General features: G+C 39.0%; 1 protein-coding gene and 1 long non-coding RNA gene across 6 annotated transcripts in view; one reads left to right on the top strand and one right to left on the bottom strand.

Moving 5' to 3' along the window:
• The window catches only part of PRKN (parkin RBR E3 ubiquitin protein ligase), a 1,305,989-nt gene that overhangs the window by 627,280 nt on the left and 651,770 nt on the right, over window positions 1-26,939 (top strand). The window contains exon 5 of the mRNA XM_025422695.3: window positions 14,589-14,672. Within this exon, the coding sequence (XP_025278480.1) occupies window positions 14,589-14,672 (84 nt within the window). The remainder of the gene's footprint in view (window positions 1-14,588; window positions 14,673-26,939) is intronic.
• Window positions 14,671-16,816, bottom strand: LOC112644405 (uncharacterized). Of its 5 annotated transcripts, none has more exons than XR_004808332.2 (4): window positions 16,683-16,815; window positions 16,170-16,288; window positions 15,358-15,567; window positions 14,671-14,996 (listed from the first exon to the last, which is right to left on the bottom strand). It is a non-coding gene; the product is annotated as an uncharacterized LOC112644405 (long non-coding RNA). The 5 variants fall into 5 exon arrangements; XR_003126350.3 differs by having other exon boundaries at window positions 16,693-16,810; XR_003126351.3 differs by lacking the exon at window positions 16,170-16,288 and having other exon boundaries at window positions 16,683-16,816.

The raw sequence follows: 26,939 nt of genomic DNA, 5'->3' as shown, positions 1-26,939 counted from the left end.
AGTGGCATTGTGTTTGGGGGTTGTATAAAGTGAGGTAGACATATGAATACACCACTTTTACAATTAGGCAGTCTAAGAATACACAAAGCTCTGTTCTGTACAGCCTGTTATACTTCATAAAGGGTTTTCACATCAATTAGCTTATTCATTATCTTATTGGACACCAAAACTTTATTATCCAACATTTACAGTTAGGAAAGCGAGGCAGAAAGATGTTAAGTTCATTAACCTAAACTCTAGTGAAATTATGTCTAGAACTTAAGTCTTCTGAGTCTTGGTCTAATGGGGTACTCTTTCCATGATCATGTTTTTCTCATGCTATGTTTGTCTCATGCTTTTCAGCAGTACCTTCTAATATTTATTGAACATTAACTGTATATTTAGCATTATGTGAAGTACTTTATCTCATTTTACCATAAACCATCTGATGTAGTATTATCAATTCTTATTCCCACATTACACACAAGAAACTGATTAATTTCTCCATTGTTACATGGCTGGTAATAACAATGGAACTTGAAATTCAGCCAGTCTGATAAAAGTATTGATGCCATTTATTAACTGAACATCCCCATTCCTTTGAATCAGTACCTTGCATAGTGTTACTTTTATATATTTTAATTGAATCATATTAATCAAACAGTGGTAGTAGTGTTAGATTAAGATATTTAGGTAATTGCACAGAAGTAATTAATTGCTTATGAATTAGTTATCAAGATCATCTTCTTGAAAATTATATATCCCAGAAACCAATCTAGGGTTTGGTGGTGTCTGGTTCTGTTTTCCAGGCTCAGAACCCTTCTTTCTCTCAGGGCACTTTCCCTCTTCCTGTATGATTCCTACTTGTCTCTGAGGTCTCATCTTAAATGATAATCCTCCCAAAAGTTTAGGTCAGGGGTCCCTCCAAGAATCCATGTATTTTTTTAATTTTTTAAAAATTTTTATTTATTTATGATAGTCACAGAGAGAGAGAGAGAGGCAGAAACACAGGCAGAGGGACAAGCAGGCTCCATGCACTGGGAGCCCGACGTGGGATTCGATCCCGGGTCTCCAGGATCGCGCCCTGAGCCAAAGGCAGGCGCCAAACCGCTGCGCCACCCAGGGATCCTGAATCCATGTATTAATTACTTGTTTAATTACTTTGTCCTCCTACCTGGAAGAGTCTTCTCCGTTTTATCTTCAGTCTAGCAAAATACCTGCCATGTATTAGGTGTATAATTTATCAAATGAATTAATGACCACAATGATTTAAAATTAGCAATCAAATGAATGGGGTGATAGTTTCAAATTCTAAAAAAATCCTGAAGAATGCCTTTAGTAATCAGAGAAATAACATTAAATAATTGGAAGTCATTGGTAAGTTTACATGTGGTTCCAGATACTGTCTGCTTATGCCTGTGCCCAAATGGAAAACAAGAGAGATCCTAATGGACTATCAGAGAACACTTAGAATTAGGCTATTTTTGTTATTTTTGTCTCCATAAACTGTATACAATATGGCATGTTACTCTTTCATAGTTTTTAAAATATTTAAAGACTTTTAGTAGAGAATATATCAGCCAGGCATTTTGAATAAATATTAAAGGAAATCTAAATGGGCTATACTGTCTGAAAGCAGAGCAAAAAGCTGGGGATGGAATGGAGCCAGTATCAGACAGCTTTCTAAGTGTACTGATGAGGAGTGCAGGTATAGAATCCCATTCAGTGAATTGCCAAACCTAAATTTGACAGAAGGTGCCAAGATAGCTCTCTTCTTCGAATACCAACTTCTCCCAGTGAATATGAGCTTTGTGACTGCTTGACCTAAACAATATGGTGGAAATGACACTGTGCTGTATTCAGGCTAGTTCTGAAGAAACTGGAAGCATTTTCCTCCTCTCTCTTAGTATTGTCACTCTTGGGAAGCACCTACCATTCTGTAAGGAGGCACAAGCAGTCCCTGGAAAGGCCCTGGTTGAGAAGAACCACAGATGGGAACCCATTGCACTGGGCTGATATTCAGCACTTAACTTGGTAGCCATGCCAATGAACCATTTTGAGAGTGAACCCTTCATTCCCTAGTTGAGCTGTTGTTCATGCTGACTATACATGGAATAGAATGAAGCTGATCCACCAGCCCCTACTCAGCCTTGTGATCAAGCTTTAAAAAAATGGCTGTTTTCCAATAAGAACAAGGACTTTAGATATTCTATTTTATAAAATAAAAGATCAATATTTTTTGATTAACAAATCAGTGTAAAAATGGATGCCCTTTCATGAAAATGCAGTATTCTTTAAGATATGACCATGTAGCTAAATATGAGAACCAAATGAATACTTAAATGTAAGGGCAGGGTTTTCTTAGGAACAGTTCTGTGATTACCCCAACACATGAATAATCAGTTGCATGTTAGAGCACCATAGGACATAGATTAACAGACTTTTCATTGGGAATCAAGGTTATTTTACATGTAAGAAAGTGCTTTATAAAGAACCCAATTTTATACTAATGCAAGAAGATGGCTTTGCTGTTACTTTTATAAGCCATTATTCTCCTGTTGATTGGTAGAATTCACTAAATCATTTCCCCACCTCTCTTCCGCTTCCTTCTACCCCATTTAAAACAGATTCATAAAAGAGTTAACTGTTATTAATATAGTATCCAAATCAGGAATAAAAATATTTATAAGGAATGGACAAAAGGTCTTCTTGAGGTCTTTTATTTTCTTTAAGTTCTAATTCATTTCCTACTAACTCTCTTTTTGCTTTAAAAATGTTTGTAGCAACAGTTGGACTAATATGTCAATAGTAGGTCCCTTCATGTAGTCTCTACTGGTTTGTTTTCTATAGAAGTGGTCCTATTACATTCTCTACTTAAAAGTTTAAAAGAATGACTCCAGAGAAGTATCCAAATATTCACCTATTTCAACTGGAAAGTGCGTTATGTTTTTAAAAGGAATGGCCTGAGAACTTGGCAACCAGCATCACATATTGAATTATCATTTCTCAAACTTTAATGTCATGAAAGGCCTTTCTTCTCTGCAAAATACATATGGTGTGGACAGACACAAAATGATTTTCTACCTCCTACTTTTGTGAAATCCCTAACTCTTAAATATGGGCAGTTTTGGTGATTTCCTTCTGACCCAGAGAAAATAGTAAGGGTGATGAGATGTGTGCCACTCCCTTGGTTGTGTTAAATGAGAATCCCCTTAGCCACATAATAGAAAATCCCATCTTCAGAGACTGGACCAGATGTGGCCCTGCTGGAGTGATAAAGTAAGCAGCCAGGTTGAAAGGAATTGTAGGAGGCCACCAGTCAGCAGGCAGCACAAAGCCGACACCCTTACAATTATAGCCAAAAGGAAATTAGTTCTGAAATTATCCCAAGAGAGTTTGGAAATGGATGCTTCTCCAGTCAAGCTTCCAGATGAGAACACAGCCTTGCCAACACTTTGATTACAACCTTGTGGGACCCTGAACAGAAGACTCAGTCGGGCCAGGCATGAGTTCCTGGCTCACAGGAATTGTGAGATCATAGATTTAGGTTGGTTTAAGCCACTAAATTTGTTGCAATTTGTTACGCATGATAGAAAACTAATCCAAGGTACAATCTCATGTGATTTCTGAGGGAACAAATGAAACAATGTGTGTGGAAAAAACCCCGTTAACAATGAAGACTTTAAAAGAAAAAAAAAGAAACAATTCTTAAATAGCTGCCAGAGAGACAGAACATAAATAAAGGGACCTCAAGAATAGGGAAAAAATATATGTGTATGTATATATATATATGTGTATGTATATACGTATGTGTATGTGTGTGTGTGTGTGTATATATATATGTAGGTGTATATATGTTCTAAAAGTATGGAATATGTGTGTGTGTGTGTGTGTATATATATATATATATATATATATATATATATATATATATATATATATATATTCCAAGAAATCTACAAACTATTTCATAGCAGAATCTTAACCTGGAGTTTGCCAGGTATTTAAATTCAATTAGCCAACATATAGTACATCATTAGTTTCAGATGTAGAGTTCAATAATTCATCAGTTGTGTATAACATTCAATGCTCATTGCATCATGTGCTCTCTCAAAGTGCTCATCACCCAATTACCCCATCTCCCCACACACCTCCCCTTCAGCAAACCTCAGTTTGTTTCCTAGAGTTAAGAGTCTCTCGTGGTTTTTTCCCTCTCTGATGACTTCTCATTCAGTTTTCTCTCCCTTCCTCTATGATCCTCTATGCTGTTTCCTATATTCCACATATGAGTTAAACCATATGATAATTGTCTTTCTCTGATAGACTTATTTCACTCAGCATAATACCTTCCAGTTTCATCCACCCACTGTTCATGGCAGCATTGTCCACAATAGCCAAACTGGAAAGAGCTGAGATATCCATTGACAGATGAATGGATAAAGATGATGTAGTATATATACACAAGGGAATATTACTCAGCCATCAGAAAGGATGAATACTTACCATTTACATTGACATAGGTGTTTGCTTTTAATAAGTATTACCTTTAGTTCCTAATTTCGTATCCACCAACACAGTAGAAGTAAATGCGAAACATACTGCTCCTTAAACATGAGGCTTCTGGTGATGCATCTATGAAGGAGGAGAAGGGAGAGGAGGAGGAGGAGGAGGAGGAGGGGGAAGAGGAAGCAGAGGAGGGATATTGATATATAATTGTTCAAGCACCATTTTATACAAAGATTCTCCCTCTCTCTCCCTCATTGGATTCCCATGGCAACATCTCAGTTAATTTTTTTTCCCTTTCCTTTTCATTTTACTAAGAAATAATTTGTGTAAAATAAACTGCCTCCATTCAAAGGGTACAATATGAGGAGTTCTGACAAGTGTATAAATCCATAAAACCACCACCACAATTAAGATAGAGAGCATTTCTGTTAACCCTTACATTAGTTTGCTGGGGCTGCCTACAGAGTACCAACTGGGTGATTTAAACAGCAGAAATGTATTTACTCAAAATTCTGGAGGCCAGAATTCCAAGATCAAGATATTGGTGAGGTCAGTTTCTTCTGAGGCATCTCTCATTGGTTTGTGCATGGGTTATCTTCTCTATGTCTTCACAATGGCCTCTGAGTATCCATGTCCTAATCTCTTCTTATAAAGACACCAGTCCTATTAGACTAGAGCCCGCTATAATTACCTCATCTTGACTTACTACCTTTTTAAAAACCCTATTTCCAAATACACTTGAATTCTGTAGGGTATTAGGACTTTGACATACAAATTTTGAGGGAACAAAATTCAGCCCATAAAACCCCTCCCAAAAATTCCTTATGCTCTTATGTAGCCCATTACATTCTCTGCTCCCAACCTCAAAGCTACCACCAATTTGTTTGCCACTGTAGATTTGTTTGTGTTTTATATAATTGGAAACGTAATATATTCTATCACAGCTTTTGCTTCCTTCACTCACATAATTATGAGAATCATCCATGTTACATTTATAAGTAATATGATAGTATTTATTGCCGAATAGTATTTTGTTGGCTGGAGATATCACATTTTGTTTATCCATTCATACTTTGATAGATATTTGGGTGGTCTCCAATTGGTGGCTATTATGAATAAAAATATTATGAACATTTGTATACAATTCTTTAGGTAGACCTAAAGAATTGTTTTCATTTATCTTGGATAAATATCTAAGATTAAATGGTCAAATCATTGATGGTTATACGTCTAACTTTCTAAAAGATGCCTAAAGTTTTCCAGAGGGGCTGTGCTGTTTTATATTTGCATTAGAAGGGTGTGTGTATTCCAGTTACTTTACATATCACCAATATTTAGTATGGGCATTTTTTTTAGGATCATCTATTTATTTGAATGAGTTGCTCAGTTCCTTTCTAACACTGGCTTTTGTAGCTACTCCATAAAATCTATAGGATAAAGGATTCTTCTCTCTTTTCCATAACTAAGGTTATAACATAAGGTTTTAAGAAATGTTCAATAACTATCTGTTAAGTTGCTGAATATTTTGATTCCGAGGATTTTTTCTTTATTATGTTACCTGCTCACTATTTAATGACTGCATTGTTGAGCTTTGACTATAGTCACAGCACTGTACTTAGCTTCATGAGAAGCATGGGATCTTTAAATCCAATGGGGGAAGATGTCAGAACAATATCTACCTTATGGATGAAAATATATCATTTAAAAGAGTTACAAGCTATTTTGATAGGGATTGCATTAAACGTGTAAATTGCCCTGGGTAACATTGATATCTTTCTTCAGAGAGTTGGAACAAATTATTTCAAGATTTATGTGGAATCAGAAAAGACCCCGAATAGCCAGGGGAATTTTAAAAAAGAAAACCATAGCTGGGGGCATCACAATGCCAGATTTCAGGTTGTACTACAAAGCTGTGGTCATCAAGACGGTACTGGCACAAAAACAGACACATAGATCAATGGAACAGAATAGAGAACCCAGAAGTGGACCCTCAACTTTATAGTTAACTAATATTCGATAAAGGAGGAAAGACTATCCATTGGAAGAAAGACAGTCTCTTCAATAAATGGTGCTGGGAAAATTGGACATCCACATGCAGAAGAATGAAACTAGACCACTCTCTTTCACCATACACAAAGATAAACTCAAAATGGATGAAAGATCTAAATGTGAGACAAGATTCCATCAAAATCCTAGAGGAGAACACAGGCAACACCCTTTTTGAACTTGGCCACAGTAACTTCTTACAAGATACATCCAGGAAGGCAAAAGAAACAAAAGCAAAAATGAAGTATTGGGACTTCATCAAGATAAGAAGCTTTTGCACAGCAAAGGATACAGTCAACAAAACTAAAAGACAACCTACAGAATGGGAGAAGATATTTGCAAATGACGTATCAGATAAAGGGCTAGTTTCCAAGATCTATAAAGAACTTCTTAAACTCTACACCAAAGAAACAAACAATCCAATCATGAAATGGGCAAAAGACATTAAAAGAAATCTCACAGAGGAAGACATAGACATGGCCAACATGCACATGAGAAAATGCTCTGCATCACTTGCCATCAGGGAAATACAAATCAAAACCACAATGAGATACCACCTCACACCTGTGAGAATGGGGAAAATTAACAAGGCAGGAAACCACAAATGTTGGAGAGGATGCAGAGAAAAGGGAACCCTCTTACACTGTTGGTGGGAATGTGAACTGGTGCAGCCACTCTGGAAAACTGTGTGGAGGTTCCTCAAAGAGTTAAAAATAGACCTGCCCTACGACCCAGCAATTGTACTGTTGGGGATTTACCCCAAAGATACAGATGCAATGAAACGCCAGGACACCTTCACCCCGATGTTTCTAGCAGCAATGTCCACAATAGCCAAACTGTGGAAGGAGCCTCGGTGTCCATCGAAAGATGAATGGATAAAGAAGATGTGGTTTATGTATACAATGGAATATTACTCAGCCATTAGAAACGACAAATACCCACCATTTGCTTCAACGTGGATGGAACTGGAGGGTATTATGCTGAAATCGGAGAAGGACAAACATTATATGGTCTCATTCATTTGGGGAATATAAAAAATAGTGAAAGGGAATAAAGGGGAAAGGAGAAAAATGAGTGGGAAATATCAGAAAGGGAGACAGAACATGAAAGACTCCTAACTCTGGGAAATGAACTGGGAGTGGTGGAAGGGGAGGTGGGTGGGGGGTGGGGGTGACTGGGTGGCGGGCACTGAGGTGGGCACTGACGGGATGAGCACTGGGTGTTATTCTATATGTTGGCAAATTGAACACCAATAAAAATAAATTTATAAATAAATAAATAAATAAATAAAATAAAAGAGTTACAAGCTGCATGCTCCGGAAACTGACATAATCCCTGGTGAATGGCTGGGTAATGGGGAAAATGAGAAAAAATAAGAAATAAAAAACATAGTGGACTGAGTCAAGTGCCTTGGAACTGGCCAATTATTGCTTATCTGTCTATGAAATTAAAAATAGTCCTACTCAGGGATTACTATTTTGAATACTACTTGCAACAGTTGCCGTCTTTCCCTAAATCAGCCTGTGCACTGGGCAAACATTAAAGGTGTTGTTTTATTTAGCATTCCTAAAAGCCCAAGAAGGGGATGTTTAACCCTCACTTTTCAGAAGAGGTGGATAAAGGTGGAATGAAACGTGCTCAGGAGCCTCTAGTTAATAATTGGTGGACTTGGGATTCATCAGGTCTGTGAACTTTGAAGCTCTCTCTCTGTATCACTTGGTTAGACACAAAGGAAAAGGAAGGAAGGAGGCCCAGCATAACAATTTTAAAGTTGCTTTTGCTGTCATATAATTTTCAAAATTATTCCTCTGAAGTTTGATTATATGCCTTAAATGTTTGTAGAATCATTTAAGAGGATATATTAAATCCAACACATTTGATAACTCGAAATAATTGTTAAAGGCATAGTTTAAGTAAAAGTACTATTAAAATAACCCTTATTATATTATATTTTTAAAGTTTTTTTAACTGCTTAACTGACTGAGCCACCCAGACACCCTTACAGTAACCTTTTTTAAAAACTGCAAACATTAAGATTTTTTAGTAACATTTTGGGAAACAGGATTTGCAAATGGTTTTTTACATGGCAGTGTATATGCCCACCTATGAAGAGCTGGTTATAGAATTTGTTTAGATAATTCAGAGATGGGGGAAATAAACCTCTTTTGCTTTAACTGTTTGTCTGAATATTGTCAGAGTGATATTTGGATAAGAATTAGCCAATTAGGTACCTCAGTTTTCCACTTGATTGGACATGCAAAACATAGCAAAAATGACTTATGGATTAGTTCTATGATTTTTAAAAGTAGATTTTAAGACCCTTACCTTACAGATTTAGTCACTGCTTTTCATGTCATTAAATCATTTTTTCTGAATTTCTGATTTATATGCACCATATAGATGTGCTTAAATAATATTCTATTTTATGATTTTCTGTTGATGGTAATATTGTCAAGAGAAATCCTCAAAAGTCATCTTTAGTTGCAGTTTTCCATTCTTACTAATTCCAACAACTTCAATCACTGCATTCTAACAACACCTTGGATTCCATAGGCCAGTAGTTCTAAGGTTTTAATTGAAGTAATTTCTCACTTGAGACTCAGGATGTAGCTACTTCTACAAACTGGTGACATTACATGGTGGCCAAAATGCTAACATAGTATTTTTAAGTGCTTTTTGGGGCGCGTAGGTGGCTCAGTCAGTTACACCTCTGCTTTTAGCTCAGATCATGATCCCAGGATCCTGGGATCGAGTTCTGCTTTGGGCATCCTGCTCAACAGGGAATCTGCTTCTCCCTCTGCCTCTGCCTTCCCCCTGCTTGTGCTCTCACTCTTTAATAAATAAATAAAATCTTTAAAAAAAATTAAGTGCTTTTCAATATGAACTTGGAGAATTTTACTTATCATAGATCCAAGGTTGGCACACTTTCTCCGTAAAGGACCAGGTAGTAAATATTTTAGGTTTTGGGAGCCATGTCCTCTGTGTGGCAATGACTCACTTCTGTCCTTGCAGTGCAAAAGCAGCATAGACAACAGGTACGTGAGCAACTGCAGCCATGTTCCACTCAAGTCCATTTGTGGACACAGAAACCTGAATGTCACTTGCTCTTCATGTGCCATGAAGTACTATTCTTTTTGGCCTTTTTAACCACTTACAAATTTAAAACCATTGTTTTTGCTGTCTAGAAGCAAACCCTAGGCTGGATTTGGTCATAGCAGGCCATAGTTTGCTCACCCTTGCTTTAGAAGCTTAACTAACTTATATATTCTCTTGGTTGTATAACCATATTAGGCAAAAGAAGGACACAATTTTTTTTTTAAAAGCTGCCAAACGATTCCTTATTAAGACGTATTTCACATTATTATGACATGTTTTTTTCAGATGTCTTTCTCCAGTTCTTTACATTTGAGAGGTTAAATACATTTGCGGGGGGATTCTCTCCTTGACATGACTGTCATGTAATATGTAATCCTTTTAAAGTTTTGCTGTCTGGAGACTTTTGTAGCCCTAAATAAAGGCTATTAATTATAAATATAATTATTTCATCACGCATCTGTTAAAACACAGTATGCAACAGTGAACCAATTCACATTTTATATTTTCTAAGCCATTAGAAAAGATCAACATTGTTAAACCTGCTTTGTAATGGCATAAATTCACAGGAACATTTGTTTCAATTTTCAGGATGGATATTGCAATAACATTCAATACCCATACTATGAGTAGTATGGATAAACTAGCACATTTGCTTCATTATGTTGAACTGCCATATTCATTGGAATTCTATTCGGTTTTATTACTTACGTTCTCTGGTTATAGTTTGAGATCATGAAGCAAATCATGACCGTGTTTTCTATAATTTCCTTGTACAAAACAAGGATTTATCAGATTAAGTAGTATCTTAGGTGACAGTGAGAGGAATTGTTGCATAAATGTTTTCATTGCTTTTTGAACTTTGAAAAATTAAGGCATGAAAAATTCATCTGTACAGACTTTACTCATCCTAGACTTTGAGGTAGGGAATCTTTCTCTGAGCAGTGATATGCAAATTGGACCTAACCCATGCATTTGATTATTAGGGCTCCTTCTCCAGCCTGTGCTAAAGTGAGGTTTATCTCTTACCATTGCACTTGCTCTAAGTAGGTCGGTGCTTCCTGCACCAGCCTCAGAAGGAATGTTCCATGTTGGTAGATCAAGGAGGCAATGTCTCTGTGTTCAGTCAATGGTTATCCACAATGAAATAGATTTCCTTTGAAACCAGGGACTTTCCCAAGCAACAGGTGTGCTACTGTTCATTGTTAGCATCTACCTGCCACAAGTGTGAGCCAATACTTGCCACTACCATCCTGCCTATGACCTGGATCCTAAGCATAAGTGGCTACTGTCCCAGATGGAAGAGGGACAAGAAGCGGCTCTTGTTAGAAGTGCTCAGTAACTTTGGAGAGTCAAAAGAAAAAAGCTGCAATTTTTTGCTGAGACCCTGCCTCACTTCAGAAGGATTTGACAAGTTTGCAAGAATATTTTGAGGTTAAAAAAAAAAAACAAGAAAAAGGTGCATAAAATAAGGAAAAATATCAAAGGAAAAGAAATCGAGGAAAATGATATGAAAGCAACGGTAATATTAGCAAACCTAGTATTTATTGTAAATTATGTATAGTTTCCAGAGCTGGGCCACAGATTTGACTCTAAAGTTTTCCTAGTTGTCTAAAAATGAAAGAAACCAGATTCCTAGTATCCGTGGAGTATCCTACAGAAACAGATTAACAGATAAACGTAACCCCCAATATGGGTCCTCAGCCAAGGACTGAACTGTAACGTGGGAGACTGCAGTCTAGCCACATTTGTCCCTGAATTCTTCATGTTAAGTTGGAAAGCAAGGCTGAGGGAATGTGATCAAATGCTGGATATTAGTTCTTTACCTCTGCTTTACGTCAGTATATGTGTCACTTTGATCAAAAGGATATGTGCCTATGCTTAAAAATCAAACATACAGATGACTTTTTAATTAAAAAGCAACATCTCTCAGCTCCACCCTTGCTATCCAATTCTTAACATCCATACCTTTGGGCAGCCCCCGTGGCCCAGCGGTTTGGCGCCGCCTTCAGCCCAGGGTGTGATCCTGGAGACCCGGATCGAGGAGTCTCACATCAGGCTCCCTGCATGGAGCCTGCCTCTCCCTCTGCCTGTGTCTCTGCCCCCACCCCCTCTCTTTCTCTCTCTCTGTCTCTCTCTGTCGTGAATAAATAAATAAAATCTTTTTAAAAAAATCCATGCCTTTACTTTTACATTGTCCAAGTGGCATGACATGTACATTTGGTTACACAATCCTTGGTCCATTTTCTTATCTTTTTTTTTAAGATTTTATTTATTTATTCATGAGAGACACACAGAGAGAGGGAGAGACACAGGCAGAGGGAGAAGCAGGCTCCCTGCGGGGGAGCCTGATGTGGGACTTGATCCTAGGACCCCAGGATCACGACCTGAGCCAAAGGCAGACACTCAACCACTAAGCCACCCAGGTGCCCCCCTTGGTTCATTTTCAATAGTATATAGATTGTAAGGTTGAAAATCAAGTGGATATTTACATTGCTATAACTACAGTGGACTGTGTATGCCTGCACTAAACTTAGAGGTGCAAAGGAAATGAAATCTCTTATTTTCCGTAACTGATGGGACCTTAATCGTGAACCTTGATCCTTCTGTGGAGTGTGAGAACGTTCCCTTGATGATGAATCAATATCATCATGTCGTGGGTCCCCAAGAATGCCTCACACTTCCAGGTTCAGCGATTCACTGGAAAGGTTTGTAGGACTCAGTGGACAGTCTGACACATAGTAACAGGATCCAGAGTAGCAGAGAGAAAAGGCATCTGAAGTCTGGAGGAGATCACAGGCAAGTTTCCAAGAGTCCTCTGCCAGCAGAGCCGCACAGGATACACCTGTTCACTCGGCACCCAGGCTTTTCTGGGGGGGCTGGTCACTGTGCACCCCTTCCTAGCATGGACCACAGTGCCAGACTCCAGACATTTATGGTGCCACAAACCCTCTGTGTCAATGAGTGGATGCAGACACTCCCCAAATCCAGCTTCCCAGACACCAGCCTGGGGCCTCCCTAAGGACAGTAGGCTCAGGCTTCTAACACTTTCCTGCTGCTTACGTTCTTCTGTTTAGTGATCTGTGAATTCAGAATGTGGCTCCTTACGAGGTCTGGTTTAAATAGCCTCTATAGAAGTTTGGCTTAGTATGTTTAAGGTAGATGCTGAATCTCCTATATTCCTTCTGCTTTCTCTTGCTTGTCTCTAAATTGTGTGTGTGCGTGTGTAAGTGTGTGTGTCTGTACGTGTGGTGCATCTCCATGTGGTAAGTGTGTGATACGATGTGTGTATGTGGTGTGATTGTGTCTATGTGCACAGGAAAGTCTGTGGGGTGAGATGTGTGTCAATGTGTGGTATGCATGTGTGTTTGAGTGTGGGTAGTGTGATGTGTGTGTGTGTATGTGTGTCTGATGCACCTGTGTGGGTACGTGTGCTGGTGCAGGGGGAGGGAAAGTGTGCACTCACAGAGACACAGGAATGGCTGGGATCCTTGCGTGCCTTCTGAGTTTTCATCGATTTGTGCGGCAGTGTGGCCAGGAGACTGCTCCGTCTGGCTCATGGAACAGGGTGGTCCTAGTGCTGACTGGTGGTGACCACTTCCACTGCTCACAAAACCTCTGGCATGGTCCCAATGTCTATGGTAATAAAATCACCACAGCCACCAGCTCTTGGCTCTCACCTCCTCTGCGGGCTGGGCACAGATCCCAGAACATTCTGGCTGGAAGCTCTGTCATCACCGCAGCTGGTGACACCTTCCTTCTGTCCTCCTCCTTCTCTGCTGCAGCTACGGAGACACCACCGTCTGTCCCACAGCTCCTTCTCAGAGCCACACATTGGATGAGGCCAAAGCTAGGCCACTTCCCACCTTCCCCCAAGCCCTCTGACATTCTCCTGAACTCTGAGAACTTCTAGGCACACAAGTACACTCTGTAAGTCTGCACATCCCAAAATCACTTGTTATCATTCTCCTAAATTGACAAAGAATTTGAGGTTGAAAAATCCTTTCCACTGGTCTTTAAAAGTATTTCTACTACTTTAGTAGTAGAATTATTATTTCCCTGTTTGCTGCTCCAGGTCTCATTCTCTTCTTGATCATGCCTTCCTCCTGAGCCTTCAGAATTTTCTGGTCCTGCAGGGCACAAAGGCCCCTCCTCTGCTGCAGCCTGATGGAGGTTTCCAAAAGTGCCTGCGAAGTTCTCCTCAACCACCCCTGTCTTCCGCTCTCCTTGCTCTTACGGGTTTACACGGTGCTACTTTTTAAAAGTCATTTTTTGGTGCCTCAGGAAAGGGAGGAGGTACACGTGCCTGCTCAGCCTCCCAGCTCTGATAGGTGGCCCTTCTATGTGTGCCTCCTCATGGTTCCCGGCTGCCTTCCAAAAATCCTTTTGACCATGATTGCATGGGTGTTTTCATTCAAAAATCATTAATTGAGGGGCACCTGGGTGGCTCGCTGGGTTAAGTGCCTTCCTTTAGTTCAGATAATGATCCTGGAGTCCCAGGATTGAGCCCTGTGTTGGGCTCCATGCTCAGCGAGGAGCCTGCTTCTCCCTCTGCCTCTCACTCTGCCTGTACTCTCTCTTAAATAAATAAATTTCTAAAAATCTTTAAAATAAATAAATAAGTAAATATCATCAATTGAAATTGCAGTGAACTTAAGAAAGCTATTTCAGTTTTTAAACAATTGAATGAACCACAGTTGGGAGATTACTACATGTGAATGTACTACATGTTTGAATTAATAAGCTAAAGGTCATCTTAGCGTACTTATGAAAATAGTTTTGATCCACCAGACCCCCCAAAAGAATCCTGAGAAACTCAGGTTCTGTAGGTTATATTTTGAAAATTGTTGGACTCCACATTACTTTCATTATAATTCTATAGTATCAATAGATTTTCGAAAGTGTACTAGGGGGTACATTTATGTTACATTTTGTGCACCAAATACATGTTGTTTTTCTCAAAGGGTCCATCTTGCTGGGACGATGTCCTAATCCCAAACCGGATGACTGGTGAATGCCATTCGGCAAACTGCCCTGGGACTACAGCCGTGAGTACCTGGTCAAATCCATTTTTTTCATTGTGGCATCTTCAGTATTTTGTGGGAAATTAGAAGAGAGACAAGAATGCCAACTGACTTTTCTTCCATCTGACAGTGTTCAGCAAAAGTGTCACCAGATTCAAAGTATTTATTGAGTTGCCCCAAATTCTACATTGTTCATTGCCATCCTGTCATTTTTCTAGAGGCTTTACCACTTTGGGTGACTGTGTTGAAACATGTCAATTAAAAAAAAAAGAAAATAAAAGAAGCATGTCAATTTAAATTCCTTCCAAAGTGATATTCATGGAATATAAAGAAGAGCCACTTCAGAGCCTAGCAAAGAAAAAAAAAAAAAAAAGTAGCAAAGATATAAGGTTAGTCTTTGTGCCAATGCTGTGATATTTTGTCTTTATAATAATTCAAAATTGCTTTCTTTCTTTATCTCTTTCTACCTTTCTTTTTCTGACATACATAGTGGACTTTAGGAAATCCCATATGGATGAGCAGCTCTACAATTGAATGACCATCTTCTGTTCTCTGCAATCCCCATCCCCTTTGCAAACATGTGCCATAAGTTTGATGTTTCTTAAAGAGCAGATATTTCTTAAAAGAGATACTAAGTGCTGAACTCATTTTTTAAACCATTTTCTATTGGGATCATGTTTGTAATTTGTATATTGTTTTACTTTTTTACCTCAAAAATTCCTGGATCTATCATCGTCTGATTGTGTATATATCTCCTGAGCTGTAAATACTCTTACGGTGCCAACCCAAATGTCAATGTTAGTTCACAAACTGTCACAGCCAGCTGGCAGTTAATATCTTCTCTAAGGAACAAAGTCTGTCAGTAGCAACAGGTACAGCATTTGAGCTAGAATCATTAGGCGTGCCTCCTCTCTCCAACCTGCGGGGCGATTGCAAGGAATTGAGTGAGCAGTAGGCAGCACTAACAATCATTTTCCATCAAACAGGGGTGAGGACCGCAAACAGATTTTGATTCATGCAAATCCTGAAGAAAAATAATGACTTGTATGTCAGTCACATATATCGCGGCATTATAGTCTTATAAGTTAGCTACCAGGATGAAATGAAAGTATATATATTTATGGAACAGAGATCTTAGGTAGAATTACATATACCTGTATGCATACAGGTGTAATATATACACATTATACTATACAATATCTCTTAATTACAATTACATGCAATAATAACTATATCTCCATCCCTCTATCCATTCACCCATCTACAACATACACACGTTATCTGTTCTGTATAACACTGTGGCCTCTGTATCATCTTTACCGTAATTTGAGGTCCTTTGAAAATCGACTGTAATTCCTGACAGTCTGACTACCTCGCCTGGACCTTGATATTAATTGGCAGGATTCAGTCACAGCCGGATAGACACTTTTGCAAGGATTGAGCTTCACATCGGTCAAAAGGAGAAACTCTGTTAAGTGGGACCTAGGAGTGTTTCTTTTGCTCGTTGTGCATTCTACTTACCTTATATATCAGTACATGGAATTCAGTGTAAATTAAGTTATATCGTAGCTCTATCTGACAACATGGTGAGCTGATACCCTTCAAAATCTTTTCAGTGCGCACCATATAAAAATACTGGACTAAATTACAAACATGCATTTTTAAAGGAATGGCTGTGCTGAGAGCTTAATAAGAAAAAGTATATATATCAGAACTAGGAGAAAGTTTTCCAGGGGGAAAACTGTGTTGGCTGAAGCCAGCCACCCCCTTGGTAGTAACTACTGATCTCTGGGAGCTAGAGCCTAGGTGGGCAGGCATCCATGGAAGGCTATAGCTGAGTTTATGGCTTCATCAAGGTGGCAAATGAAACCACAGAATCCTACATAGAGCTAGTACCCATAAAACATGATACCCTTGTGAGGTCTACCAGAGGAGAGGAAGTGCTAGCTTCCTGGAGAGGCAGTGTGTGCTGTCCCTACCACCCCTACCACCCCCACCCCTGCTCACTGTAATCTCCTGTTCGCTGTTCCTCACCCATGTGCACCTGCTCTATTGGCCGCCCAAGGTCTCACAATGAACCAGATCCCAGGCAAATTCAGACTCCCCGAGAAGGAGGACAGCCCCTGCCCACCTTCCCAGACCACTCTAGGATTATACACATCATCCCCAGCCCAGGTTGAAGTCTGACCTCATAATTGAGTCTGCATTCCAGACGAGAAGGTCTGTCCACAAAACCCTTCAGAAATGAGCCTGCTCCATGGTGCCCTGAGGCATGTGCTACTGGTCCTGAGGCTGACCCCCTGCAGCTGGAAGCCACCCATTTCTGTTTGCAGCCCACCTCAATAGGATGCCCCTGGTGAAATGTGGTGAAGCCTTTATTATCACATGGTACAGGGCATACTGAGGAAGTGTGTCCAGGATAAGGGGATTGAAACCATCAGAACCGTCAGCTGAAGACTTAAAAGAATAAGAAGAAGAAAAAAGAAAGCCATGAAGCAAGAGAACCTTGCCCAGAAGCCGCCAGTAGATGCCCCTCAGGGTCCCTTTGCCACCTGGCTGAGATCTATGCCTACGCAGTGACAGGGGAGACACAGGGGCCACCTTATTTGATGTCATGGGTGTTGCTATGCATCTCAGCACAGCCAGGGTGGAAAGGAGGGGTGGGTTCTGCTATAGCTGTGGGGGTCAGACAGCTTTCCCCAGGGAGGGGGGGGACAGGGAATGTAGCACAACCCCTGCCAGCTTGCACACAAGCTCCCACGGTGTCTCCCCACCACCTCTCTGGACCAGAGGCTTTCTCACAGTCCCCTCTCAGGTATGAATACATCTCTTTAGAGCAAGGATGAATGCTGAGTGAGTTCCCACCCTCCCGTGGCCAAAGCCCCTCTCTGGTGTGAACTACCAAGTGTGTATCTTATGCCGGAGACATGCCACATTGGCTGCACTCATAAACCCCTACCAGCATGTGACCTTTCTGGTGACAGGTGACACAGGAGCTCCTGAAGGAGTTCCCATTCCAGGCCTTTCTGCTGTCTGGACTTCCAGAAGGAGGTGGGGGCTTTGGCTGTCTCATACTTACTGCACTCAAACAGCTTTCCGTGCTTGAAACTTTCTGGTGCCAAACAAGAAGAGTGTTTCTAATGAAGGCTTCCTCACTGGCGTTGTTCATGGAAGGCTCTTCTCTGCTGTGCACTTTCGGAGACACCTCGCACTCCTGACCATGTGGAATTGTGCTCTCCGTCAGTTGTCAGGTGGTAAATAAAGGCTGCTTTTCTTGGAAAGCCTCCTTACACACCTTGAATTTGTAGGTTCAAGTCTGAGTCTTGGGTGCCTGGGGCAGGTAATGTTCTTGCTGTCCAGTGCCCAGGCCGACTCACCACACACACCCCTTTTGGGGTTGGAGGCCTCAAGTCCCAGCAGGAGCAACAGTACAATGTTGTCCAGTGTATATACCATAGATGTGCCCTGGGCTTTGTCCAGAAGCCCCTCTTCTCCCAGGAGAGGCACACAACCACACCCTCCAAGGTCATCAGTCCCAGCCAATTTCAGCATCTCCATGGCTGTCATTGGAGCCTCAGGCTAGGAGCTTCTCAGAAGCTGTCATGTTTACCCTCCTGGGAAACAGCATCTGGCCCCGTGATCTACTCCATCTAGTGGTTTTCAACATCTAACCCTTGAAGCTAAAGATCATTTGAATTGCCTAAGATAACCATCCCAGGGATTGAAATAAAATACAGATGTCAAATTAGTTTTAAAAAAAGAAAGAGAGAATAGTGAAGTAGAGGAAAGTGGGACAGATAAGTAGCACGCTCACACATGCGCACGTGAGTACACACATGCATGCACAAACACACACACACACACAAAACGATAGGATAAAACCAAATACAATGGTGATAAAATAAAATTTAAATGTACTGAACTTTAAAAGATTAAGATTCTGGGGATCCCTGGGTGGCTCAGCAGTTTGGCGCCTGCCTTTGGCCCAGGGCGCGATCCTGGAGTCCCGGGATCAAGTCCCACATCGGACTCCCGGCGTGGAGCCTGCTTCTCCCTCTGCTTGTGTCTCTGCCTCTCTCTCTATGTCTATCATGAATAAAAAAATAAATAAATCTTTAAAAAATAAATAAATAAAAGATTAAGATTCTAAGACTAGGTTTAAAGTAGAAAATCCAGCTCTACATGAGTTACAAAAGATACACCTAAAACATGAAAACAAAAGCATTGGGAGTAAAAGAGTAGAAAATGACATACCAGGCAAATATTTTCTCTTTTTAAATTATCCAGATTTTTTTAATTTTTATTTATTTATTTATGATAGTCACAGAGAGAGAGAGAGAGAGAGAGAGAGGCAGAGACACAGGCAGAGGGAGAAACAGGCTCCATGCACCGGGAGCCCGATGTGGGATTTGATCCCGGGTCTCCAGGATCGCGCCCTGGGCCAAAGGCAGGCGCTAAACCGCTGAACCACCCAGGGATCCCCATACCAGGCAAATATTAAACGAAGCATAGCTTTAAAAAAAATCTATTTATTTTTAGAGAGAAAGATTGAGAGTGAGAGCATGCAAGGAAGGGGAGAGGCAGAGGGAGAAAAAGAATCCTGAAGCAGACTCTGTGCTGAACCCAGAGCCACATATGAGGCTCAGTCCCAGGACCCTGAGATCATGACTTGAGGTGAAATCAAGAGTCAGCCACCTAACCGTTGGAGCCACTCAGATGCCCCTCAAAGGACAGCTTTTGAAACCATTTTAATTGCATATAAAATCAGTTTTTAGGAGAAAAGGCATTATTAAAATTTGTATTTATATATATTCTTTTTTTAAGTTTTTATTTTAATTCCAGTTAGTTGATCTAACAGTGTAATATCAGTGTCAAGTGTACAATATTCAACATTCCCATACGTCACTTGGTGCTCATCACAACCAGTGCCCTCGTTTGTCCCCATCACCTATTTTCACCCACCCACCTTTCCTCTGATGACCACCAGTGTATTCTTTAGAATTAAGAGTCTTTATCTTTTTTAAAAAAAAATCAATTTCAATTTAATTAACATATACTGTAGTATTAGTTTCAGAGCTAGAATTCAGTGATTCCATCAGTTGCATACGACACCCAATGCCCATCACGCAGTTACCCCATCCCCCGCCCCATCGACCTGCCCTCTGGTGACACTCAGTTTGTTTCCTAGAGTTAAGAATCTTTTATGATTTGTTTCCCTCTCTGTTTTCCTCTTACTTTATTTTTCCTTCCCTTCCCTTGTGTTTAACTGTTTTGTTTCTAAAATTCCACCTATGAGTGAAATCATATGGTATCAATCTTTCTCTGACTTATTTCACTTAGCATAATACTCTCTAGCTCCATACACATCCTTGCAAGTGGCAAAATTTCACTTTTTAATGGCTGAATAACATTCCATCATGTATATAATTATAATATATATAATATTCCAGCATACAAATAATTATGTTATATATAATATTCCATCATATATATACATGTATGTGTGTGTGTGTGTGTGTGTGTGTGTGTGTATCACACCTTTATCCATTCATCAATTGATGGACACTCGGGTTGCTTTTATATCTCAGCTACAAAAAATGCTGCTATAAACATAGGGGGTGTGTGTATATCCCTTTGAATTAGTGTTTTTGCATTCTTTGGGTAAATACCTAGTAGGATGATTGTTGGATCATAGGGTAGTTCTATTTTTAACTTTTTGAGGAGCCTTCATACTGTTTTCCACAGAGCCTGAAATGCCAGTTGGCATTCCCACCAACAGTGCATGAAGGTTCCCCTTTCTCCACAAACATCCTTACCAACACCTGTTGATCCTTGTGTTTTTAACTTTAGCCATTCTGACAGGTGTGAGGTGATATCTCATTGATTTGCATTTCCCTGATGGTAAATGATGATGAACATCTTTTCATGTGTCTGTGGGCCATCTAGATGTCTTCTTTTGAGGAATGGCTTTCCAAGTCCTCTGCCTAGGTTTTAATCGGATTATTTGTTTTTTGAGTGTTCGGTTGTGTAAGTCCTTTGTATATTTTGGGTGCTAACCCTTTATCAGTTGTGTCATTTGCAAATATCTTCTCCCATCCTGTAGATTGTCTTTTGGTTTTGATGATTGTTTCCTTTGCTGTGCAGAAGCTTTTTATTTTGATTTAGTCCCAATAATTTATTTTTATTTTTGTTTCCCTTGTTTTAGGAGACATATCTAGAAAAAAAGTTGCTACAGCTGATGTCAAAGAAGTTATTGACTGTGTTCTCTTTTAGGATTTATATGCTGTCATGTCCAACATTTAGATTCTTACTCCATTTTGAGTTTATTTTTGTATTATGATATAAAAAAGTGATCCAGTTTCTTTCTTTTACATGGTACTGTCCAGTTTTCCCCACATCCTTTGTTGAAGACACTGTTTTCTCCTTTGGATATTCTTTCCTGCTTTGTCAAGGATTAATTGACCATGTAGTTGTGGAGCATTTCTGGGATTTGTTTTGCTCCAGGGATCCAAGTGCCTAGTTTTTGAGTCAGTACCATACTGTTTTGATTACTGTAGCTTTGTATGATAACTTAAAGTCCGTCATTTTGACACTTCCAGCTTTGCTTTTTGTTCTCACAGATTGCTTTGGCCATTTGGGATCTTTTGTGGTTCCACACAAATTTTAGGATTGTTTGATCTAGCTCTGTGAAAAATGCTGTTGAGGAGGGATTTGATATTTGATATTTGATATTTGATAGGGATTGCATTCAATCTGTAGATTGCTTTAAGTAGTACAAATATTTGAGTAATAGTTCTTTTAAAATCCATGATCATGGAATGTCTTTAATTACTTTTGTCATCTTCAGTTTCTGTCATCAGTGTTTTAAGTTTATTGATTTATTTATTCATGAGGGACACACAGAGAGAGGCAGAGACATAGAGGGAGAAGCAGGCTCCCTGTGGGGAGCCTGATGTAGGACTTGATCCCAGGACCCTGGGATCACCACCTGAGCCAAAGTCATATGCTCAACCACTAAGTCACCAGGCGCCCCTCATCACTGTTTTATACAGGTCTTACACTTCTTCGGTTAGGTTTATTCCTAGATATCTTGTTATGTTTTGTGCAATTGTAAATGGGATTGTTTTCTTAATTTCCCTTACTGCTGCTGTATTAGTGGTATATAAAAATGCAATAGAGTTCAATACAGTGATTTATATCCTGCAATTTTAGTGAATTCATTTATTGATTTTAGCAGTTTTCTTGTACAGTCTCTTGGGTTTTCTATATGTAGTATCATGTCACCTGCAAATAGTGTGAAAGTTTCATTTCTTTCTTACCAATTTTAATCTTTTATTCCTTTTTGTTGTTTGATTGCTGTGGGTAGGACTTCCAGTACTGTGTTGAATAAAAGTGGTGAGAGTAGATATCCTTGTCTTATTCCTGATTAAGGGGAAAGCTCTCAGTTTTTCATCAAGTATGATGTTAGCTGTGGGTTTTTCATAGATAAAGTTTATTATGTTATGGTATATTTCCTTTAAACCTATTTTGCTGAGGGTTTTTATCATGCATGGATGTTGTACTTTGTCAAATGCTTTTTCTGCATCTGTTGAAATGATTGTATGGCTCTTATCCTTTTTCTTATTTTTTTAAAGATTTTATTTATTTATTCATGAGAGACACAGAGAGAGAGGCAGAGACACAGGCAGAGGGAGAAGCAGGCTCTATGCAGGGAGCCTGATGTGGGACTCGATCCTGGATCTTCAGGATCATGCCCTGGGCTGAAGGTGGCACTAAACCGCTGAGCCACCCAGGCTGCCCTATCCTCTCTCTTATTTATGTGATGTATCATTGATTTGTGAATATTGACTCATTCTTGCAACCCAAGAATAAATCCCAAATGACTGTGATGAGTGATTTTTTTAATGTATTGTTGAATTTGATTTGCTAGCATTTTGTTGAGAATTTTTGCACTGTTCAACAGGGATATTGGGCTGTAGTTCTCTTTTTTAGTGGTGTCTTTATCTGGTTTTGGTGTCACGATAATGCTGGCCTCATAAAAAGGAAAACTTCCTTTTCTGTTTCTTAATTGTTTGAGAAGGATAGGTATTCACTCTTCTTTAAATGTTTGGTAGAATTCATCTGTGAAACCATCTGGTCCTGGACTTTAAGTCTGTTGGGGTATTTTCTTTGCTGGTTATCAGTCTCTTCAAATTTTCTATTTCTCTCTGTTTTGGTTTTAGTAGTTTATATGTTTCTAAGAATTTATCCATTTCTTCTAGGTTATCCAATCTGTTGGTATATATTTTTTTCATAATATTCTCTTATAATTGAATTTCAGTGGTTTCAGTTGTTATTTCTTCTCTCTCATTTGCGATTTCATTTATTTGAGTCCTTTCTCTTTTTTTTTCTTGATAAGTCTGGCCAGAGGCTTATCAGTTTTGTTTATTTTTTTCCAAAGAACCAGCTCCTGATTTCTTTGATCTCATCTCCTGTTTTTTTAGTACCTATATCATTTATTTTTGCTCTAATATTGTTTCCTTTCTTCTCCCAATTTTAGGTTTTGTTTATTGTTGTTTTTCTAGCTTCTTTAGGTGTAAGGTTGGTTTTGTTTTTTTTTTTTAAGATTTTTCTTGCTTCTTGAGATAGGCCTGTATTGCTATAAACTTCCCTCTTAGATCACTTTTGCTGGATCCCAAAGGTTTTGAATCATTTTGTTTTCATTTTCATTTGTTTCTATGTATTTTTTTTTAATTTCTTCTCTTATTTCCTGGTTGACTCATTCACTGTTCAGTAGCATGCTATTTAACCTCCATGTATTTGTGATCTTTCTGGATTTTTTTCTTGTGGTTGACTTCTAATTCCATAGCATTGTGATCGGAAGGGATGCATGATGTGACTTTGGTCTTGAATTTGTTGAGGCACTAATATGTAATCTATTCTGGAGAATGTTCTGTGTACACTTGAAAAGAATGTGTATTCTGCTGTTTGAGGATGGAGTGTTTTGAATATATGCATTAAATCCATCTGTTCCAGTGGCATTCAAAGCCATATTTTCCTTATTGATTTTCTATATAGCTGACCTGTCTATTGACTTAAGTGGTATGTTAATATTCCCAACTACTATTGAAATATTAATGATGAGTTCCTTTATGTTTGTTATTAAAGCTTTATGTGTTTGGGTACTCCTGTGCTGAGTGCATAATATTTACAACTGTTATATCTTCTTGTTGGATTATCTCCTTTATTATTATATAGTGTCCTTCTATGCCTCTTCTTACAGTCTTTATTTTAAAGTCTGTTTTGTACATACAAGTATTACTTCTCTGGCTTTCTTTTAACATCCATTTCTATGATAGATGTTTCTCCATTCCCTCACTTTCTATCTGAAAGTGTCTTTAAGTCTAAAACAAGTCTCTTGTAGGCAGCGTATAGATTGCTCTTGTTTCTTTGTTTGTTTTTCCATTCTGTCTCCCTATGTCTTTGATTGAGAGTTTAGTCCATTTACGCTGAAAGTGGATCATTGATAGACATGCATTTTTCGCCATTTTATTACTTCTTTTGTGGTTGTTTCTGAAGATTTTCTCTGATTCTTTCTTGCCTTTCATGCTTTGCTGATTTTCTTTAGTAATATAATTTGATTTCTTTCTCTTTATTCTTTGCATATTCATTAGTGGTTTTTCATATATGATTACTGTTTGGCTTGTGTCTAACCTCTTCTGCATATAGCAGTCTATATTAAGTTGATGGCTGTTTAAGTTTGAGTATATTCTTTTCTCCTCTCCTTCTCACATTTTAGGTATATGCTATTATATTTTTTATCCTTTCTTTTGTGAGTTCATTGACTTATTTCCTACAGAATCATTCATGTTTGCTGCTTTCATGTTTTCTACCTTAATACTGTCACTTTTGGTTTGTCCCTTCCAAAGAGTCCCCTTTAATATTTCTTGTAGGGTTGGTTTAGTGGTTATGAACTCCTTTAGTTTTTTGTTTGTCTAGGAAACTCTCTATCTCTCCCCCTATTCTGAATGATGGTCTTCTTGGATAGAATATCCTTGGCTGCAGATTTTTCCCATTCAGCACTTTAAATATATCATGTTACTCCCTTCTGGCTTGCAAAGTTCCTATTGAAAAACCTCCTGCTGGCCTATGGGGTTTTCCTTTGTAAGTTACTGACTTCTTATGTGTTGCTCTTTTAATTTTTTTCTTTATTACTACATTTTGCCATTTTATTTTTATTTTTTTAATTTATTTTTTATAGGTGTTCAATTTGCCAACATATAGAATAACACCCAGTGCTCATCCCGTTACTATGCATCTTGGTATGGGTCTGTTTTTGTTTATCTTGATGGGAGTTCTCTGTGTCTCCTAGATCTGGATATCTGTTTCCTTCCCCAGATTGGGGAAGTTTTCCAACTGTTATTTCTTCAAATAAATTTTCTACCCCCTTATCTCTCTCTTCTTCTTCTCAAACTCCTACAATACAAATATCACTACATTTGGTAGGGTCACTGGGTTCCCTAGTCCCTTCTCATTTTGCATAGTTCGTTTTTCTCCCTTTTGCTCAGCTTATCTCCTTTCCATTACTCTATCTTCTATATCACTAATTTGTTCCTCTGCTTCTGTCCTGCTGTGCATTCCATCAAATGTATTTTCATTTCCTTTACTGAGACCTTTATCTCTGCTGTTATTCCTTTTCACTTTGTTAAGGGTCTCATTCATGTCTTCTACCCTTAAGTCCAGTGAGTATCCTTATGATCATTATTTTCAATTCTCTATCAGACATGTTCCTTATATCTGTTTTGCTTAGCTCTTTAGCCATGGCCTTGTCCTGTTCTTTCATTTGGAATAAATTTCTGTCTCCTCATTTTGTCTACCTCTCCGTGTCTGTTCCTATGTGTTAAGAAAGTCAGCTATGTCTTCTGCTCTTGAAAGTAGTGACTTTATGAAGAGGTCCTGGAGTACCCAGCAGTGCAATATCCTCTGTTCACCAGAATCTGATACTTCAGGGATGTCTCATATACGTCGCTTATGCCCTACCATAGTGTTTGAGTTACTTATCCTTTCAGTGCCCTCATCTAAACTGACTCTCTGCTTGTTATGAGCTCTTTTTGCTCTCTGTAGCATTAGTGGGACCCAGGCAGGCCAGCTCTGAGGGGATGTGCCCACCCAGGAACTTGAGAGCAGTGTTAGCAAAATTTGCACTGGACCACTAGTCCTATGCCAGATCTCACAAAGTGCTGTAATGCTGGAGGCTGTATGCCATGATGGCCCATGGCATGAGACGGGTGAAGGCACATGGTTGAGTGTGGCAGAGTAGCTGGGTACTACACAGCAGCAGTACATTATTAAAAATTTAAAAAGCATTATTAAAAATAGATTTTGATAAAAGCTTCAATAACTCAGAAAGATATAGCAGTTTAAAAATTGTATGATCTTAGTAATATGGACTCAAAATATATTAAGGACATACTGTCAAGATTAATCAAGTATATGGATAAATCTGGTAGGAGGGTAGGATATAGTAACATTAAGCTCTGAGGGGTTGAGAGCTCCAGCAGCATAATCAGGAAGCATGTGGCAGGTCAGTACAACCAGTGACTAGGGTTGCTTCATGAACACTGCACCCGACACCTGGAGATGCCTTCTTTTTTTTAAGCATATATAGAACATTTCAACAATTGATCATATTTTAGGGCATTAAGCCATTTGAATAACACTTACAAAAGCATAACCCTAGGGGTGCCTAGGTAGCTCAGTCTGTTAAGCGGCTGCCTTTGACTCAGGTTATGATCACAGAATCCTGGGATCGAGCCCCACACATTAGATGCCCTGCTCAGTGGGGAGTCTGCTTCTTCCTCTGCCCCTCACCCCACTCCTACTCTCTCTCTCTCTCTCTCACTCTCACTCTCTCTCTCTCAAGTAAATATCTAAAATCTTTTTTTTTAAAGCATGACCATGAAAGTCTCTGAAACATAGAAATTCAATTAACTTAGTCAGTAAAAGTCCAACTGGAAATATGAAACCAAACAACAATGAAAATATACCACATATCAAATCCTTGGGGATGTTGTTAAATTAGAATTTAAAGGGAGTATTTAGGACCATCTAAAAGAAGAGAGAATACAATTATGTAAACATATTGTTTAAAAGGTAGAAAAAGAAATTGTTATATCCAACTATTTTTCTCTTATTTTTAGTGAACATTAAATAAAGGAATTGAAGGCATGCACACTTTTTTGTAACCAGTGGCTGGCAGAGCACTCAGTGTGAGAAATTTAATTCATTCTTTCTCTTTCTTAAAGTCTTTTT

Source organism: Canis lupus, chromosome 1, assembly GCF_003254725.2.
Source record: "Canis lupus dingo isolate Sandy chromosome 1, ASM325472v2, whole genome shotgun sequence".
Classification (NCBI taxonomy): domain Eukaryota; kingdom Metazoa; phylum Chordata; class Mammalia; order Carnivora; family Canidae; genus Canis; species Canis lupus.
The sequence above is the reverse complement of the archived record's forward strand: the minus strand, read 5'-3'. Positions and strand labels throughout refer to the sequence as shown.